The sequence below is a fragment of the Stegostoma tigrinum genome, chromosome 37 (assembly GCF_030684315.1).
Source record: "Stegostoma tigrinum isolate sSteTig4 chromosome 37, sSteTig4.hap1, whole genome shotgun sequence".
NCBI lineage: Eukaryota > Metazoa > Chordata > Chondrichthyes > Orectolobiformes > Stegostomatidae > Stegostoma > Stegostoma tigrinum.
The window spans coordinates 10,297,752-10,313,927 of NC_081390.1; the positions used below are offsets into that span (position 1 = coordinate 10,297,752).

Consider the following 16,176-nt stretch of genomic DNA (forward strand, 5'->3'; position numbering starts at 1 on the left):
CCGACTGTTGATCCAGGGACCCAGGTAACCTTCTGGGGATCTGGGTTCAAATCCCACCATGGCAGATGCAATTTGAATTCAAGAAATATCTGGAATTAAGAGTCTAATGATTGTGAATCTATTGTTGGAAAAACCCATCTGGTTCACTTATGTCCTTTAGGGAACAAAACTGCCATCCTTACCTGGTCTGGTCTACGTGTGACTCCAGACCTGCAGCAATGTGGTTGAGTCTTAACTGCCCTCTGGGCAATTAGGTAATAAAATGCTGATCTAGCCAGCAACGTCCTCATTCTGTGAATGATTGTTAAAAACTCAAGGTCTCTTATTGAGACTTCCTTGGGGGCAACTTTTAATCTTTGCGAGCTACTGTTTAATCCACACTGATTAATTTACAACAGGATTTTCTACATTCATGTTTACACATGGGGTATTTGGACTCTCAAAGAAGCAGAATTGGAAAAATTTGTCAGTGTCTTTAATAATTAGCAACTCTGCATTAAATTTGAATCCACAACACACAATTAGAGCTTTCATTTCTTTGACCCTATAGTAGTTAAATGGCACAACAGGTATAATTTAGCCTCAGAAGTTATTTTTCAGACCTCCCACCCACAGCCTCCAACCTCATTGTTCCCCAACCCCGCACGGCCCGTTTCTATCTCCTTCCCAAAATCCACAAACCTGCCTGCCCTGGTCGACCCATCGTCTCAGCCTGCTCCTGCCCCACCGAACTCATCTCCACCTATCTGGACTCCATTTTCTCCCCTTTGGTCCAGGAACTCCCCACCTACGTCCGTGACACCACCCACGCCCTCCACCTCCTCCAGGACTTCCAATTCCCTGGCCCCCAACACCTCATATTCACCATGGACGTCCAGTCCCTGTACACCTGCATTCCGCATGGAGATGGCCTCAAGGCCGTCCGCTTCTTCCTGTCCCGCAGGCCCGACCAGGCCCCCTCCACCGACACTCTCATCCGCCTAGCTGAACTCGTCCTCACACTCAACAACTTCTCTTTTGACTCCTCCCACTTCCTACAGACTAAGGGGGTGGCCATGGGCACCCGCATGGGCCCCAGCTATGCCTGCCTCTTTGTAGGGTACGTGGAACAGTCCCTCTTCCGCACCTACACAGGCCCCAAACCCCACCTCTTCCTCCGGTACATTGATGACTGTATCGGCGCTGCCTCTTGCTCCCCAGAGGAGCTCGAACAGTTCATCCACTTCACCAACACCTTCCACCCCAACCTTCAGTTCACCTGGGCCATCTCCAGCACATCCCTCACCTTCCTGGACCTCTCAATCTCCATCTCAGGCAACCAGCTTGTAACTGATGTCCATTTCAAGCCCACCGACTCCCACAGCTACCTAGAATACACCTCCTCCCACCCACCCTCCTGCAAAAATTCCATCCCCTATTCCCAATTCCTCCGCCTCCGCCGCATCTGCTCCCACGATAAGACATTCCACTCCCGCACATCCCAGATGTCCAAGTTCTTTAAGGACCGCAACTTTCCCCCCACGGTGATTGAGAACGCCCTTGACCGCGTCTCCCGCATTTCCCGCGACACATCCCTCACACCCCGCCCCCGCCACAACCGCCCCAAGAGGATCCCCCTCGTTCTCACACACCACCCTACCAACCTCCGGATACAACGCATTATCCTCCGACACTTCCGCCATTTACAATCCGACCCCACCACCCAAGACATTTTTCCATCCCCTCCCCTGTCTGCTTTCTGGAGAGACCACTCTCTCCGTGACTCCCTTGTTCGCTCCACACTGCCCTCCAACCCCACCACACCCGGCACCTTCCCCTGCAACCGCAGGAAATGCTACACTTGTCCCCACACCTCCTCCCTCACCCCCATCCCAGGCCCCAAGATGACATTCCACATTAAGCAGAGGTTCACCTGCACATCTGCCAATGTGGTATACTGCATCCACTGTACCCGGTGCGGCTTCCTCTACATTGGGGAAACCAAGCGGAGGCTTGGGGACCGCTTTGCAGAACACCTCCGCTCAGTTCGCAACAAACAACTGCACCTCCCAGTCGCAAACCATTTCCACTCCCCCTCCCATTCTCTTGATGACATGTCCGTCATGGGCCTCCTGCACTGCCACAATGATGCCACCCGAAGGTTGCAGGAACAGCAACTCATATTCCGCCTGGGAACCCTGCAGCCATATGGTATCAATGTGGACTTCACCAGTTTCAAAATCTCCCCTTCCCCTACTGCATCCCTAAACCAGCCCAGTGCATCCCCTCCCCCCACTGCACCACACAACCAGCCCAGCTCTTCCCCCCCACCCACTGCATCCCAAAACCAGTCCAACCTGTCTCTGCCTCCCTAACCGGTTCTTCCTCTCACCCATCCCTTCCTCCCACCCCAAGCCGCACCCCCAGCTACCTACTAACCTCATCCCACCTCCTTGACCTGTCCGTCTTCCCTGGACTGACCTATCCCCTCCCTACCTCCCCACCTACACCCTCTCCACCTATCTTCTTCACTCTCCATCTTCGGTCCGCCTCCCCCTCTCTCCCTATTTATTCCAGTTCCCTCCCCCCATCCCCCTCTCTGATGAAGGGTCTAGGCCCGAAACGTCAGCTTTTGTGCTCCTGAGATGCTGCTTGGCCTGCTGTGTTCATCCAGCCTCACATTTTATTATCTTGTCATGCTGTTATGCCTTCCACAGACTGAAGAGGTCATCGCTCATGCTTTCTCATCACAAATGTATAAAACTGGTAAATTTTAACCAGGCTTTTCATTGTATCTCAGATCTCCCCCTCAGATTTGACCTTAGTACTTGTCACAGTATTGATTACAATAATGCCCAAAATGTTTATTTCCCTCATGTAATACTTCTGGAACGCTGCCTTAAGGTTGAGATTCCACATTGATTTGCAAGGTGATTTCCAGTTTTTCTGACTACCGGGTGGTTGAAAATTCCTTTGTTGAAGCTTTGACACAGTTCTATCTGTTTTGTAGCCTCCCTCTCCTCTCACCCCATCTTGCAACCACCCTCTCTCCCTTGGCCTTTTGTAACCTCCCTCCTTCTCTTTATCCCCTTGCAGCCTCTTCCTCTCTCTCTCTCTCTCTCTCTCTCTCTCTCTCATGCTCACCTTGCAAATGGTCTCTCTCCCCCCACCCCACAGCAACTTCTCTCTTCCCTCTACCTTACTATCACTTGCCCCTGCACATTGTAATCACCTTGCCTCTTCCAACTCTTTCCTCTGTCTCCCAGCCTTGCAACCTCCCTCTTTGTCTTCCCCCCTCCGCACCCCTTGAAAATTCTTTTCTTTCTAAGCCCCCACCTCCTGGACTTTGCCTCCATTTCTCCCTTCTGCCCTTTTTCCACAGTCTCGCCCCTCCCTCGTTTTACCTCCCTGTTCCCCTCTCTCTCTGTCTCTCGCTCTCTCTTTCCCCAGCCCTGCAGCTTTTCTCTTCTCTGTAATTGCCCAGCCCCATTCATGCATTTCTCTCCTCTCTCTGTGTCTCTCTTTCCTTCTCACCTAAAGCCTCACTTATCACTATCCCTCTCCACCCCTGCCCACAACTTGCACAGCCGCCCAGTATTTCTCTCTCTCTCCCCCTCCCCCTCTCTGCCTTTTCTTCCAAACTCTACACCCACACCCTCCAACCAGTGATCCCTGCAGCCTCCCTGTGATCCACCAGCCCCTGTCAATTCATACCTGTCAGGTCCTGTGACTCCTTCCCATCGACACATACCTTCCCATTACCCTCCAATCACAGCAGTGAGTTTTATACTGTGTTGGCTGCTGATGGGTTTCCTACAGGGATAGAACCAGCACTGTGATTGCGAGTGAGACTCCTCAAAGTGAGTAGCATCGACTTCTTATGGAGCAGCAGGAGGCCATTTGGGCCATCAGAACTGTACCTGTTCCATTACCTAGTGCCAATCTCTTGGCATTTACCTCCATATCATTGCGCAATGTTTTCATCCAAAACAACTATACAATGCTCTCTCAAATGCTTCAAATTTGTCTGGCCTGCTGTGTTCATCCAGCTCCACACCTCATTATCTCAGACTCCATATCGGCAGTTCCTACTATCTTCAAATCTACCTGCCTCCATCACAGTTCTAAGCAGTTTATCCCATTCCCTAATTATGCATTACGTGAAAAGATGTCTTTCTCATATCATCCTTGCTGTGTCTTTACACCCCTTTAGGTCTCGGCTCTCTCATGCCTTTTTTGTTTAAGCAAAGGGGAACAATTTCTCTCATTCCACTCTATTCCAGCCCATTTTTAATTTTGAAAATCTTGATCAAATTTCCTCTCTGCTGCCTTCTCTCCAAGGAAAACAATCCCAACTGCTTCAAACCATCCTCATCACTGAAATTTCTCATTCGTGGAGCCATTCTTGTAAATTGCTTCTTCATTCCCTCTCCAATGCATTCACACCTTTCCATAACCGTCCCTCCAGCTGAGGTCTAATACGTATCTTGTTCAGAAAATCCTCCTTCTCTTGCGCACCACACCCATTAATAAAGCTAAGAACATTGTATGCTTTATTTGATTTTCTCGCTGCAAACTGTGTACATGTACACCCAGATCCCTCCACTCCAGCACCCCCTTTAGATTCTGTCCATTCAAGATGTTGGGGCCTCGTGATTGACTATTTCCCCTGGTGTTTCGGGGGAACATTTGCCTCTGCTCCTGTGTCCTTTGATGCTGCCACATGGCCACAGAACCCAGGTCCCCCAGACCCTGATGATTAGAATCTCTACAGTGTGGAAGCAGGCCATACCAACTCTGAAGAATATCTCAACCAGACCCAGACACCTACCCTATCCTATCCTATCCCTGCATTTCCCAGAGCTAATCCATCTAGCCTGCACATCCCTGGACACTGTGGGCAACTTAGCATGGCCAATCTACCTCACCTGCACTTGGACTGTGGAAGGAAACTGGAGCACCCGGAGGAAACCTGCACAGACATGGGGAGGATGTGCAGACTCCACACAGACAGTTGCCTGAGGCTGGAATTGAACCTGGGTCCCTGATGCTGTGAGGCAGCAGTGCTCACCACTGAGCCAGAGTGCTGCCCATATACAGCCCCTCTCCCACTGGCTCTGGATATCCAGGCTCCACACAATACAACTGTCTGTACATCATTTAGGCAAAATAAAACAAATTATTTGTGTTATTTGGTGAAATTATTTCAAATTATAGACCGGATTCTGGTTGAACTTCATTGGTAACTGTCCCTTCAGCTACCCTTTAGCTTGAGAATTTTCTCCCCAAAACATCTCTGCTTCTTTATCTCTCCCTTTATCCTGAGATGTTCCTTCAAACTTGCATCTTTGACCAAGTTTTTGGTCTAATATCACCTGTTATGCTCCTATGAAACTCCTTGAAATATTTTATTTTGTTAACTGAGTGAGACAAGTAAAAGTTATTGTTGTTGGCTAATTTTGTAAGTGGTCCCACTGGAGGATTAATGGGTTGAGATCCTCTTTTCACCCGTATGAATGGAAAGGGAACACAGAGCTCTGTTTTGATTTACGCTCCCGACATGGGGCTTGTAGCATGCTGTATTTAAGTTGTAAAGTAATATGGAAGTGAAGTTCCCCTAACAGTCATTTCAGTTGGAATAAAAAGGCACTTGTACCGAGATAACAAAGTGTGGAGCTGGATGAACACAGCAGGCCAAGCAGCATCTCAGGAGCACAAAAGCTGCCGTTTCAGGCCTAGACCCTTCATCGGAATAGGGAAAGGGGGAGAGGGTTCTGAAATAAATAGGGAGGGAGGGGGAGGGGGCGGATCGAAGATGGATGGAGGAGAAGATTGGTGGAGAGGAGACAAACAAGTTAAAGGGGCGGGGATGAGGTGAGTGTAGGTGGGGAGGTAGGGAGGGGATAGGTCAGTCCGGGGAGGACGGACAGGTCAAGGGGGCGGGATGAGGTTAGTAGGTAGGAAATGGAGGTGCGGCTTGAGATGGGAGGAGGGTATAGGTGACAGGAAGAACAGGTCAGGGAGGCGGGGACGAGCTGGGCTGGTTTTGAGTTGCAGTGGAAGGAGGGGAGATTTACCTACTAACCCAGACTGACCTATCCCCTCCTCCCTACCTCCCCACCTACACTCACCTCTACAGGCTCCATCCCCGCCCCTTTGACTTGTCTGTCTCCTCTCCACCTATCTTCTCCTCTATACAACTTTGATCCGCCTCCCCCTCTCTCCCTATTTATTTCAGAACCCTCTCCCCCTCCCCCTTTTCTGATGAAGGGCCTAGGCCTGAAATGTCAGCTTTTGTGCTCCTAAGATGCTGCTTGGCCTGCTGTGTTCATCCAGCTTCACACTTTGTTATCTCGGATTCTCCAACATCTGCAGTTCCCATTATCTCTTTCACTCGTACTGAGATTGTTCATTTTGCACTCATACAGATGAAGTTGTTGTCATGACAAATGTAACCACCCACCTGATTATGAAATCCGCTCATGCTGCTGAAATATTGCTGACTTTCTTCTTTAACACAAGTGAAAAGGATACACAGTCATGGCTACATGCATCTGATCCAGGGACGTGTGTCAGGTTTGATTTGTGCACAGGTGCTACAGCAACTCAAATATGGGTGTTGGACTAAGTGAATGTGACTTAGCAATTGAATATCCTAAAACAGTAGTGGTCCTGTCGCTGTTGTTCATGGGGGAGTGGTGGGAATCGTATGGATGTAGATGCTGGTCAATGATCAAATGGTGAGGCTTCAAAGCAGTCGAATGATAATCCAGTCTTGCAGAAGGCACAGGGAGAGTTTCTTCCAGAGAGCAGAGACGCAACTGGGGCTGAATGGAGGGGTAGGTGGACAGCCTCCTTTCCTTTTGAGAATAGACTGGTTGTGTTAGTAGCCAGAAGTACCAAGAAACAGTGAGAGCATTCAGCTTAACAAAACACTTGATTGCAAGTGGTGGCACAGTGGTTAGCAGAGCATCACAGACCTTGGTTCGATTCCACCCTCGGGCGACTGTCTGTCTGGAGTTTTCACATTCTCTCCAGGTCTGCGTGGCTTTCCTCCAGGTGCTCCAGGTTCCTCCCACACTCCAAAGCTGTGCAGGTTAGGTAGACTGGCCATGCTAAATTGCCTCGCAGTGTCCAGGGACCTGAAGGTTATGTGGGTTAGCCATGATCAAAAACTCCATGTGTGGTTATGGGATTGGGTTGGTGAGGGTGGGTCTAAGTGGGATACTCTTTGGAGGGTCAATACAGAGATGATGGACTGAATGGCCTCTTTCTACATGGTAGGGATTTTATGATTCTAGTCTGTTTAATAAAAGTCTCGAAGAAAACCAAATAAAAGTCTCAAAGAAAACCAGATTAACTAAATCTTCAATTTCTTAGTGGCTCAGTGGTTAGCACTGCTGCCTCACAGTACCAGGTTCGATTCCACCCTCGGGTGACTGTCTATGCGGAGTTTGCACATTCTCCCCGTGTCTGCGTGGGTTTCCTCTGGGTGCTCCGATTTCCTCTCATAGTCCGAAGATGTGCAGTCTAGGTGGATTAGCCATGCTAAATTGCCCATAGTGTTCAGGGAGGTGTAGATTAAGTGGGTTATAGGGGGATGGGTCTGGATGGGATGTTCTGAGGGTCGGTCTGGACTTGTTGGGCCAAAGGGCCTGTTTCCACACTCTGGGGATTCTAAAAAAACTAAAATCTAGATAAACATTACACACATAAAATTATGTACACAAGCCATTAATAAAAATACATTCATGGGATGTATTGCATTTATTTCCTTGAGCACGTTCTCATGACTTTAACAGTGACAATTATTTTCTTTTGTGTATAGTTAATAGCCTCTTGACATTAGTTACTGTGAATCATTTGTGAACTGGTTGTTATGGTGTATTTTATCCTAGATGGCTTAGATGGAAATAGTTGCTAGTTAAACAATAACTCCCACTTAATTCCTGAACCAATGATGTATGTTCCCCTCACAACTATTTAATGATAGCTTACCATTCTTTACACAAATGAGCCATTGTCTGCTGTACATCACCCATTCATTTCAGAGTGGAGAAGAGCAAGAACAGATTTCAAATTGTCTCTTTAAGCCATTATGTTTAAACAAAGAAAAGAAAATCTTCATCCTTGGGAGTTTGCTGTCCCTGCTTGGGTTCCTGGATTGCACATGATCTCCTGCCTTCAACTGCCCCAATCCAATCCTATACCTTTACTTCCTCCATTGAGTCAAACAGCATGGAAAGAGATGCTTTGATCCAACCAGTCCATGCCTAACATAATCCCAAACTAAACCAGTCCGACCTACCTACTTCTGGCCTACATCTCTCCAAACGTTTCCTATTTATGTGCTTATGCAAATATCTATTAAATGTTGTAATTGTACCCACATCCACCACTTCCTCAGGAAGTTCATTCCAGACACGAACCACCCTCTGTGTAAAAAATTTGCCCATTATGCCTTTTTTAAATCTCTCATCTCTCACCTTAAAAATGTTACCCCTAGTCTTGAAATCCCCCACCCTAGAGAAAAGACACCTAGCATTAATCCTATCTATACCCCTCGTGATTTTATAAACTTCCATCAGGTCACCTCTTAACCTCCCATGGTACAGTGAAAGAGGTCCCATTACATCTAGTGTATAAGAAAACAAAAATGGGGTAAAAAAATCAATTTGATTATCTTCTGATTGGAGAATAATGCCCATTTCTGGAGGTCACAGTTTAGGAAGAGAGCCACGCTCTTAGAGAAGATCAAGGCAAGACTTAGCTGAGTTGGACCAGGCTTGAGGCAGTTCATATGGAGAGACCAAAAAATGCTAGGATTGTTCTCCTTAGGAAAAGGAAGCTAAAGGGGTGCCGTAAAAAAGATTTTCAAAAATATAAAGGGAGTATGATGTTATTGCTATTAGTGAGACTTGGTTGAGGGAAGGGCAAGATTGGCAACTAAATATCCCAGGATATAGATGCTTCAGGCGGGATAGAGAGGGAGGTAAAAGGGGTGGAGGACTTGCTTTACTGGCCAAAGACGATATCACAGCTGTGCTGAAGGAGGGCACTATGGAGGACTTGAGCAGTGAGGCAATGTGGGCAGAGCTCAGAAATAGGAAGGGTGCGGTCACAATATTGGGGCTGTACTGACAACTCCCAACAGCGAATGTGAGATAGAGGTACAAATAGACAGATTACGGAAAGATGTAGGAGCAACAGGGTGGTGGTGATGGGAGATTTTAATTTTCCCAACATTGACTGGGATTCTCTCGGTATTAGGGGTTTAGATGGAGCAGAATTTGTAAGGAGCATCCAGGAGGGTTTTCTAGAGCATATGTAAATAGTCCCAACTCGGGAAGGGGCTATACTGGACCTGATGTTGGGGAATGAGCCTGGCCAGGTGGTTGAAGTTTCAGTAGTGGATTACTTTTGGAATAGTAATCAGAATTCTGTAAGCTTTAGAATACTGATTGTCAAAGACGTGAGTGGTCCTGAATTGTGAGACTGTGTGAAATTGTGAGACTAGCAAAGAGGAAAAAGGAAGCATACATAAGGTCTAGGCGACTGAAAACAGACAAAGCTTTGGAAGAATATCAGGAAAATAGGACCAATCTGAAATGAGGAATTAAGCGGGCTAAAAGGGGTCATGAAATATCTTTAGCAAACAGGGTTAAGGAAAATCCCAAAGTCTTTTATTCATACATAAGGAGCAAGAGGGTAACCAGAAAAAGGGTTGGCCCACTCAAGGACAAAGGAGGGAAGTTATGCGAGGAGTCAGAGAAAATGAGTGAGATTCTTAATGAGTACTTTGTGTCGGTATTCGCTGAGGAGAGGGACATGACGGATGTTGAGGTTAGGGATAGATGTTTGATTACTCCAGGTCAAGTCAGCATAAGGAGGGGGGAAGTGCTGGGTATTCTAAAAGGCTTTAGGGTGGACAAGTCCCCAGGTCCGGATGGGATCTATCCAGGTTATAGAGGCAAGTGAAAGAGGAAATAGCCGGGGACTTAACAGACATCTTTGCAGCATCCTTGAGCACGAGTGAGGTCCTGGAGGACTGGAGAACTGCTAATGTTGTCCCCTTGTTTAAGAAAGGTAACAAAGATAATCCAGGTAATTATAGACTGGTGAGCCTGACGTCAGTGGTGGGGATGCTGCTGGAGAAGATACTGAGGGATAGAATCAATCTACATTTGAAAGAAAATGGGCTTATTAGTGACAGGAGGCATGGTTTTGTGCAGGGAAGGTCATGTCTTACCAACTTGATAGAATTCTTTGAGGAAGTGACAAAGTTGATAGATGAGTGAAGGGCTGTAGATGTCATATACATAGACATCAGTAAGGCATTTGATAAGGTTCTCCACGGTAGGCTGATGGAGAAAGTGAAGTCACATGGGGTCCAGGGTGCACTAGTGAGATGGACAGAGAACTGGCTGGGCAACAGGAGACAGGGAGTTGTGGTGGAAGGGAGTTCCTCAAAATGGAGAACTGTGACCAGTGGTGTTCCACAGGGATCTGTGTTGGAACCACTGTTGTTTGTGATATACGTAAATGTTTTGGAAGAAAGTATAGATGGCCTAATTAGCAAGCTTACAGATGACACTAAGGTTGGTGAAGTAGCAGATAGTGAAGGGGACTGTCGGAGAATGCAGCAGAATATAGATAGACTGGAGAGTTGGGTGGAGAAATGGCAGATGGAGTTCAATACAGGCAAATGTGAGATGATGCATTTTGGAAGATCCGATTCAAGAGCAAACTATATAGTAAATGGAAAAGCCCCGGGGGAAAATTGATGCACAGAGAAATCTGAGTGTTCAGGTCCATTGTACCCTGAAGTGGAAAGCAGGTTGATAGAGTGGTCAAGAAGGCATACGGCATGCTTTCATTCATCGGACGGGGTATTGAGTACAAGAGTTGGCAGATCATGTTTCAGTTGTATAGGACTTTGGTTCGACCACATTTGGAATACTGTGTACAGTTTTGGTCGCCACATTACCAAAAGGGTGTGGATGCTTTGGAGAGGGTGCAGAGGAGGTTCACCAGGATGTTGCCTGGTATGGAGGGCACTAGCTATGAAGAAAGGTTGAGTAGATTAGGATTATTTACATTAGAAAGACGGAGATTGAGGGGGGACCTGATTGAGGTCTACAAAATCATAAGTGGTATAGACAGGGTGGATAGCAAGAAGCTTTTTCCCAGAGCGGGGGACTCAATTACTAGGGGTCATAATTTCAAGGTTTAAGGGAGATATGTGTGGAAAGCTCTTTAAGCAGAGGGTGGTGGGTGCCTGTAACGTGTTGCCAGCGGAGGTGGTGGAGGTGGGCATGACAACATCATTTAAGATGTGTCTAGACAGGTACATGAATGGGCAGGGAGCAGAGGGATACAGATCCTTGGAAAATAGGCGACAGGTTTAGATAGACGATCAGGATCAGCGCAGGCTTGGAGGGCCAAAGGGCCTGTTCCTGTGCTGTAATTTTCTTTGTTCTTTGTTCTTTGTATGAGGAGCTTTGACAGAGAGGGAAACTGTGGGTTCAGCTCCAATATGGAGTATGTGGCCTGAATTTCACCTTGCAGAGATGACCCAACACTCTAGACAGCGAAATCACTGAGAATAACTTGTTTCTATCAACATTATCCTATCACTTCGTAATTTTAAACATCTTGATCAATCAGCCCATAGTTTACACTTTTCTGAAGAAAACAGTTCTAATTATTCAACTTGCAGTTACATTAAATAATTGAATATTATAGAGCTGAGTATAAATGTTAGCAGTTAGATTCTACAATCAAATATAAGCATTTTGCAAATTTGTTTCTTGTGTCTGGCCGGATATACAGTATGGGCCTGATTTTAACTCCCTGAAAACTCATTCGTTCACATGAAGTTAAAATAAAGCTTATCAATATCTTTGAGAGAGAATATATAAATTGCTCTTTCTTTTCCACAGGAAGGCAGGTACATTTTGTCACTTCTTTCCAATCCTAAAGCTTTTCAGTTTATTAAAATAAGTTAAGATCTTTGAGGATTACAGAGGCTCAGTGGTTAGCACTGCTGCCTCACATTACCAGGATTCCAGACCCGATTTCAAGTGCAAGTGTTTCGCCAGCAGCTAAGTTATATCCTGACACATTAAACTCTAAAAGGTTGATCAATTTTTCACATTTTATTATTCCAAGCTGCAAGCTGCTCTTAAGTAAACAGAAACCAGATTTTTTCCATATTTGAAGTTAAACCAAATGTCAATCTTACGTCTGTCTGTCTGCAGCCAAGGTACCTGGCAGACTTTATGATGTTGGTTTTAACATGTGTAAAGTTATATTAAATCCATACACTTTTACTGCACAAAGACTGGTTTTCCCATCACCAAGTCACCCTTTATTTACATGGGCTGTAACCAGCCAGCTCAAAGCCAGTCCCTCGACTGAGGAGGCCGACTGACATTCCTGTTTATATCTGTCTGCCTGGGCTCCCTGATTGGCCCAGGTTAACAGCCCCAACCAAGGATCTTGTAGTCAATGAGATGTGCTTGATTCTCGTTCCAATCATTGCAATCTGTCGATACAAAAATAAATAAGGACCGTAATAGGTCGTAGTACTTGCGTGCAGGAGTATCCATGGTAGTTGTTTTTCTTCCACTGTGAACAATTGCCAGTCCTCAGGGACATCTCCTAAAAACCTCGTTAAGGAAATAAATAAAGCAAAATACTGTGGATGCTAGAAAATGAAACAAATGCAGGGAATGCAAGGAAAACTCAACAAGTTTGGCAACGTCAGTGAGATGAGAAAGAGCCGATGTTTTTCAAGTCCGATATGACTCTTCTGTTGAAGAAGATTCACACTAGAGTTGAAACATTAACTGTTTCTCTCCAAGATGCTGCCAGACCTGCTGCTTTTCCCCAGCATTCTCTCGTTAAGAATGCATTTACCAAACAGCATCTTATTCTGAACAGCAGGCTCTTTTTGTTTGTTTGAATGTGGAAATGTATGAACCAGATATCCTGCTGTGGTATGCATGTACAGACAGTAATCCATTGATTTGCCAACAAATTACTCCCTTGAAGAGGGCTGTGTTTAAGTTTGATTTCTTTCTTAAGACACTCTATTCATTCTGATCATCCTGTTGATTTTCCCCTTATGCAGAAAAATGGTGAGCGAGAAAGCAGTTACACAGAAATGGCAGGTAAGATGCACTTTTCCTTAACTTCATAGGGCTGGTTGTTGAGATCATTTCCTGAGTTTGCTTTAGGTTTTTTAGTTACTTGGTGTACAATCCAGCCCATCAATATCTAAATTCAAGTTGCCATCATCTCACCAGACCAAAGGGCTGTGCTGTCATTAGAGAGACGACTGGTGGTGATTTAACCTGAGGGGCACTGTACCTCACGCAAGGGGAGGAGGTTGAGAAGGAGAGGCCTGGATGATAACCTCAGTCAGTGTTGGTTGATAGGTCACACCAATGGAGATGAAATTGACTCATGGACAGATTAGGTACTTCCACCTGATATCCCAAACGGTGTGTAATGAAATATGTTTTTATCCTGGTCTTGTAATCTCAAAGAGCCTGACACCGCTTGCAAAATAATCCGATTCCATTCCTCAACACAGTTCGTGCTCAAATTTTGAGGTTTTGTGTTTGCAGTTATCTCAGATTTACAAGCTGGTTTTCCTGAACTGTGTTACCAGTCGCACTGTACTCAATGGCTTAAACCTAGCAAAGGGGCTGTTTAGTTGAACTCAAAATAAACTGGTGGATTTTTCACTTTAGTGAATAGAGCAGAGTCCGTCAGAGTGATAACATGATTATTAGATCTGGACTGATGTAAGACTGCATCTTCTGGGTCACCTTGTGTCAGATATCCAACCCTAAACAGATGTATAACATTCTGAGAGGGCCTGACTGGACAGAGGCTGAACGACTCTTATTCCTCTGACTGGAGAGTCAAGAATCAAGGGTTCTCATCTCGAGTTCAGAAGCTGGGTGGTTTTAAGGCTGAGATGAGAAGAAATTTCCTTGCTGAAGGTGATGTGAATCTTCGGAATTTTTATCTCAGAGGACTGTGTATGTTCAGTCATTAAGTAGATTCAAGAATGAAATGAATAAAATTTAAACAAAAGAATAAAAAGACCATTGACCAGTAAAAGAATTGAGATATGGAGTTAGGATGAGAAAGCGAAATTCATGCAGAAAATCAGTTGTGATCTTAAATAATGGGAGAGCGAGCTTGGAGGGTCTGCACATGTTCCTTTTCCTTATGCTTTATGATCTTGTGCCTCGCTGCAGATATATTTTATGCATTTTGCTTTGCTGCACTGCAGGTTCAGTGCTGCAGCAGTATGATGTCACCACTATGCTGGTCATTTCCACAGGGGTCGATCTCTCGTGTTGAAACTGGTGCCTTCCTTATCTGACATTTATAGAATTGCATAATACAATTATCAGGAGAGTCAGATATTTAAAACTAGTTAACATTAACACAGCACCTTTTGGGTGAAACTCAAACCATAAATCCATTACAGAATACAGTTTACCATCCACCAAAAGTTCGCAGTTGCTTTCCACCTTGTAATTAATACTAGCAACTACAATGAAGTGTTAGCTGCAATAGTTTTTTGATATGATTTTTTCTCTCTGCGGCAGAAAAGAGAGATCAGCAACTTTGAGTATCTCATGTATCTGAACACTTTGGCAGGGCGAACCTATAATGATCTGATGCAATATCCAGTGTTCCCCTGGATACTTGCTGATTACGACTCTGAGGTAAGTGATAAATAGTGCAAGGAGAGAATTTGTATTTATTTATACAGTGACTTATGTGTCCTTTGTGCAAACATATGCATATAATGCATCCACACCAGGAATTAATAGGGGAATTTAAGTCACTGTCATCACGTAGGCAAACACAGGAGCCAATTTAGACACGGAAAGATCCCAAAAGCATCTAATGGTATCGGTGATCAGTTGATTTCCTGCTGGATGTTGGGCCAATGGCCTTCCTTGCCCATAAGTACATTGTCACATCACAAACAAATATAAGGCTTGCTTTGTCATGGGGTAGGGTTTGTACCTTCCTATTTTAATTCAATGTAAATCTAGTCTGATTTCATTTGTGTACCCAGAAATTCCAGATACTGTGTCACCTACACAAGCACATTTGGATAATCCTCATAATGTAAATTATACTAGCATATTATTCAACCTCAACTGCTCCTTAAATGCACTCCTGGCTGACTTTACACTCCCCATAAACTTAGTTCATTCAAAACCTTACACAGTCTGCAAGCTACACTACCTCAATACTCACTCACCTGTAAAGCAAGCGTCTGGAGACCTTTGAGAATTAACAGACCTACTTAACTACTTTCTTCTCTGTCTGCAAACTGTCCTAATTTCTTTAGGAACCACAGGATTGAAAATGACCTCCTTAATCCATCCGTCCAATCCCAAGGCTATGCTTTTCCTCAGACACCATGCTGTAAATCTATCCACCAATCTTTGACTGTGCGCCTGCCCTGCCTCCTGACCCCATCTCCTGACAGTGCAAAATATTCAGCACTCAGTAGGCAAAGAGGTTAGGAGGTTTATGTTAGACTGCTATTGCTTTTCCACTTACACTGTAAGTGAGAATTCTTCACTGCTTGTGTTACTGCTGTTCACCTTTCCTGCACTACGTTTGATGCCATGTGCTTTTGTTTCTGATCTTCCTGCTCAGTTAATCTGTCTCCATGAAGATTTTAAACTGCTTAATAAGGTCATCACTCCACCACACTCTCTAACTCAGTGTAAAAAAAAAACCTTCTTGTAACACGAGTGCCTGAACAGGGTTAATGCTTCAGTTCTGGACTCGAAATGTTAACTCTGCTTTCTCTCCACAGATGCTGCCAGATCTGCTGAGTTTCTCCAGCAATTTCTGTTTTGGTTTGTTTCATGTCTCCTGCATCCGCAGTTCTTTGTTTTATAAACACTTTAATTGTTGTCTCTGTACTCCCAGTAACACTGCTTCAATGTATAAAGTATTACATATTTTACGTTATTTACCCAATACTGGAGATGGGAGCAGGTGAAACCTTTCCAGTCTGTGTATATGTTTGGACCTCTGTCAATGAATTATCACATGAGCTGTTAGTGGATTGCAAGAATTTCAGTTTGTCCAACATTGGTCTGTTTTTCTTGAGTGTTCAAACACTTTTAACATTCTTTTCAT

General features: G+C 45.1%; 1 protein-coding gene across 1 annotated transcript in view; it reads left to right on the forward strand.

The window, feature by feature from the left end:
* The window catches only part of wdfy4 (WDFY family member 4), a 277,951-nt gene that overhangs the window by 180,988 nt on the left and 80,787 nt on the right, over positions 1-16,176 (forward strand). Inside the window, exons 48-49 of the mRNA XM_048563720.2 lie at positions 13,115-13,154; positions 14,613-14,732. Of these exons, the coding sequence (XP_048419677.1) occupies positions 13,115-13,154; positions 14,613-14,732 (160 nt within the window). The remainder of the gene's footprint in view (positions 1-13,114; positions 13,155-14,612; positions 14,733-16,176) is intronic.